The sequence below is a fragment of the Asparagus officinalis genome, chromosome 4 (assembly GCF_001876935.1).
Source record: "Asparagus officinalis chromosome 4, Aspof.V1, whole genome shotgun sequence".
NCBI lineage: Eukaryota > Viridiplantae > Streptophyta > Magnoliopsida > Asparagales > Asparagaceae > Asparagus > Asparagus officinalis.
In genome coordinates, this window is record NC_033797.1 from 144105357 (window position 1) to 144109289 (window position 3933).

At 36.1% G+C, this 3933-nt stretch overlaps 1 protein-coding gene across 1 annotated transcript; it reads left to right on the plus strand.

Moving 5' to 3' along the window:
* On the plus strand, positions 467–3927 carry LOC109839431 (QWRF motif-containing protein 7-like). Its single transcript, XM_020407855.1, has 5 exons — positions 467–658; positions 2678–2914; positions 3015–3104; positions 3524–3631; positions 3742–3927. The coding sequence occupies exons 1-5, from the start codon at positions 467–469 to the stop codon at positions 3862–3864; spliced, it is 750 nt and encodes a 249-aa protein (XP_020263444.1). The 3' UTR covers positions 3865–3927.

Below are 3933 nucleotides of genomic sequence, written 5' to 3' on the forward strand. Positions count from 1 at the left end.
CGAATTCGAATGCAGACTCTAATATTCATATATGGAGTTTTTCGAATTCGAACTCGAATACTTGGTATTTGATAAATATTCATGAATATTCACGAATACTTATCGAATATCAAAGTATATTTATTCTGCTAAAGAATTTGATTTTCAAATAGTATTAAAATTCATAAATAAAAATTATTATGTCAAGAGTTGTCCTGGCAAGGGATTGCTATATAAGAAGCATGTTCATACTCACATTTCAGCTTTCTCTAATGCTGGCTACGCAGGAGACATGAGAGACCGAAAGTTTACCTCAAGATTTTATACTTTTGTTGGAGGTAATCTTGTGACTTGGAGGAGCAAGAAATAAGATGTAGTATCACGATCTAGTGCAGAGGCCGAATATAGAGCAATGGCTCACACTGCTTGTGAGATGGTGTGGCTACGAAAGTTTATGATAGAGCTTGGTTTTGTTTAGCCTGGACCCATGGTAATGCATTGTGACAACCAGTCTGGCATTTATATTACACAGAATCCTGTGTTTTATGAGAGGACAAAACATATTGAAGTTGACTGTAATTATGTTAGAGATGCTTGGGAGAAGAAGATAGTATCTCTCATATTTACTCCGTCTTCACAGCAACTTGCTGATATTCTTACCAAGGCTATTTCTTTAAAGGTGTTCTCTACTATATGTGACAAGCTGGGCATGATAAATATCTATGCACTAGCTTGAGAGGGAGTGTTAAATTAAGTATTGGGTATTGGGTTAATGGGCTATTACCCGTTAACCTTAACCCTATTTGTATGGCTATATCTCTCTCTCTCTTATTATCTCAATAAATAATAAGTTAGGGCTTTGCTCTCTCTATTATCTCTTTCTACATAGAGAAACATCTACATAGAAAATGAACCGCCCCTCAGGTTGAATAAGAACCATGACAGTAATTGCACCAACAAGAATTGTTCAGTTAATTTCATTAAAGCAAAATAATCACCAACCGTAAGCAAAAAGATAAGCTGTGTCTCCCAAAATTTACCTCCCTGCAATACCTACGATGCCTATATCATTTATTTCCAAAAGAACACATTCTTTGATAGGATTCGGATCCTCTCCACTATAAAAAAATAGTGGAGGGACCACTACATAATCACAGCCATTGATTATCTAGTTGATGGTTATGATTTTTTCTTTTAGTGCAAATTAGGAATGAGTGCAATACACGGGGGTATGGTAAGTGTTAGATTTAGATTGTATCATAACCGCCTACTAAATAATCAATGCTTGAGATTAAAAGTAGTGGTCTCTCCACTACTTTTTTGTAGTGGAGAGGATCCAAATCCATCAGAAAGTAAGCTTGCACAATCCTTGGTATCGAGGGCAGTGCAGTAGTCTAGCAAGATGGGGGTTTACGGTTGGGAGGAGGAATTAATGTTGGTGTACCGTATCAATTAACGATCGTCGCAACAAAGCAGAGACGCGATTACAAAAGAGAGTGTAGGGATTTGAGAAGAATTTTGGTAGAAATTACCATGGTTATCTAGAGACGGAGTAATGAAAATTGGGTAAACGAGTAGGTTTTTGTCCCATTTACCATTTAATTTTAGGATATGAGGGGTCGATTCAATAAGTTGAAAGGGTACGAGGGCAAATGCAAAATCTTGGACCAAATACTATATGTGGTTTTGTGGGGTCAGTGGGGGCAATTGACCCCATTGCCCCCACGGTGAATCCGCCAATTGACCCCATTGCCCCCACTATGAACAAGCCATTGATCCAGCATATTGTATTTAGTACATTTTGTAAGCATCAAAATATAACACCTTACAATCAAAATCAGTAACTTTTGAGCGTAAATTACTATGATCAATGTAAGTTACTGCTATAAAATGGATGAAATACAAGTTTGAGTTTAAAAACAATTAAGTATTTAAGAATGATGATTTTGAAAGTTGGAGGGCTTAAAAAAAATTACTGTAACTCACGGTCTATAAACCAAAACCCCCAAAAATGCTTGAGTCCGTGAGGGGCTACATTTGAATGGGGATTTGGATCATCTCCACTACAAAAAAAGTAGTGGAGATATCACTACTTTTAATCTCAATCATTGATTATTTAATAGGCGGTTATGATACAATCTAAATCTAACACTTACCATACCCCCGCGTATTGCACTCATTCCTAATTTGTACTAAAAAATCACAATTATCAACTAGATAATCAATGACTGTGATTATGTAGTGGTCCCTCCACTATTTTTTTTTATAGCGGAGAGGATCTGAATCCTATGGAGGCTGCACGTTAACTTTCAACTTCAAGGTGTTTGACGGAGGTAGGTCCGATCTCGCTAACTTTTCCTTTTTTTCTTAGCGCAAGGTGCACCAATTAGTATCAATGAGACAAACTTAAATATATAAGATTTTGAGCTTCATAACATTATTCTTGCCCATTTTGAGCTTTCCTTCAATGATTTATTATATTTTTAATTTTCTCTCATCTTCACATGAGCTACAATAGATAATTTCACGTACATAAACTCACTGTATATATTTGATGGGAGGGCATAATAAATGATTAAATTGAGAATTTTAAATCCAAAAAAAAAGTGCTAATTCGTGAAAATAGTTGCAAGAAGTTTTACCTATGTTTCCTTATTTCTTCTCTAATTAATCACAAATAGCCTCTTGTTGGTAACAGAAAAAGCTCTTCTTCGCTTGGCTGAAAATCAACGAGCTAAGAAACATAGTCGCAGCTAAAAGGATCCTAATCCAACGTCGAAAGCACAAGCTGAGATTATCTCGGGTCCTCAATCCTCAAGTCCATTTCCTTAACCAATGGGAGCCTCTTGCAAAGAGACACATCGAATCCATAACGGGATTGTCCAAAGTTTTAGAAGCTGTCTGCATCCCAATTCCTCTTGTTGACGGCGCCCAGGTGATATATATTTAAATCGATGATTTCAGATTTGTTAGTTGTTTGGAGTTTTGATCTAATTTTTTTGTTTTTTGTTTTTTTGGTTTTGTTTCGCATGCAGACTAATTTAGTGTTGCTACATAGTTATTTTTCTATGTCAATGGAGATTATGGTGGAAATCGAAGCTGCAGTCAGGCTATTCTACTCAAAGGTCTGATATTTTTTTTGAGATACGTCATAGTTGCTTTCAGATGATCAGTATTCTTGCTGTGAGCTACATTACATATGCGTATAGTATGTTGCGTATGTACCTGTACATTAACATATACGTATTTGCGCTGTACTTGCATATGTTCATGTTGTGTATGTGCACATACATACAGACTGACTGATGTTTGAATCATTTGAGACATGTAAAAAAAATTACTATTAAAAGTACTATCGCGGATATGCGAAGAAATTTCACGCTCTACAGAGAAACCATGAAATAAGTAGTCCTTGTTGTTTTCTCAAATTAACCTTCTCATTGACGCATATCAAAGAAATATAACATGTTTATTGTTATTATGCAAATATGACACGGCTGTTTCTTCATTATTTACATTAAATCAGTTTATTTACGAAGTGCAGGTTGAAGAAGTGAGCACAATACTAGCCCAATTGGCAGAGACCGTAGGTCTAGAAATGGAGGGCATCGAGGAATTGATCAAAACAAGCAAAAAGATCACCAAATTGGAGGTTGGTCTTGATTACGTGAATCATATATTTTACATCTTATCGGAATTAGACTAAAGCTCGATAAACTGACATGTTGACGATCTGAACTCTGCGATTGTTTGTTCCTGCAGATGCACGAGACGAGTCTGAGAGCTAATCTGATTCAAGCAGTGAAGAAGGAAGTTGAGCCAACTCCATTATCAACCTTAAGACTGCAGTCATGGACGCAGAGTCATCAATGGCCTATTTACTAACCTTTGCAGTTCTCTTTTCCATAGATTGTGTTTTCATAAAGTATTTATGTGTATTTATTCCTCCTAATA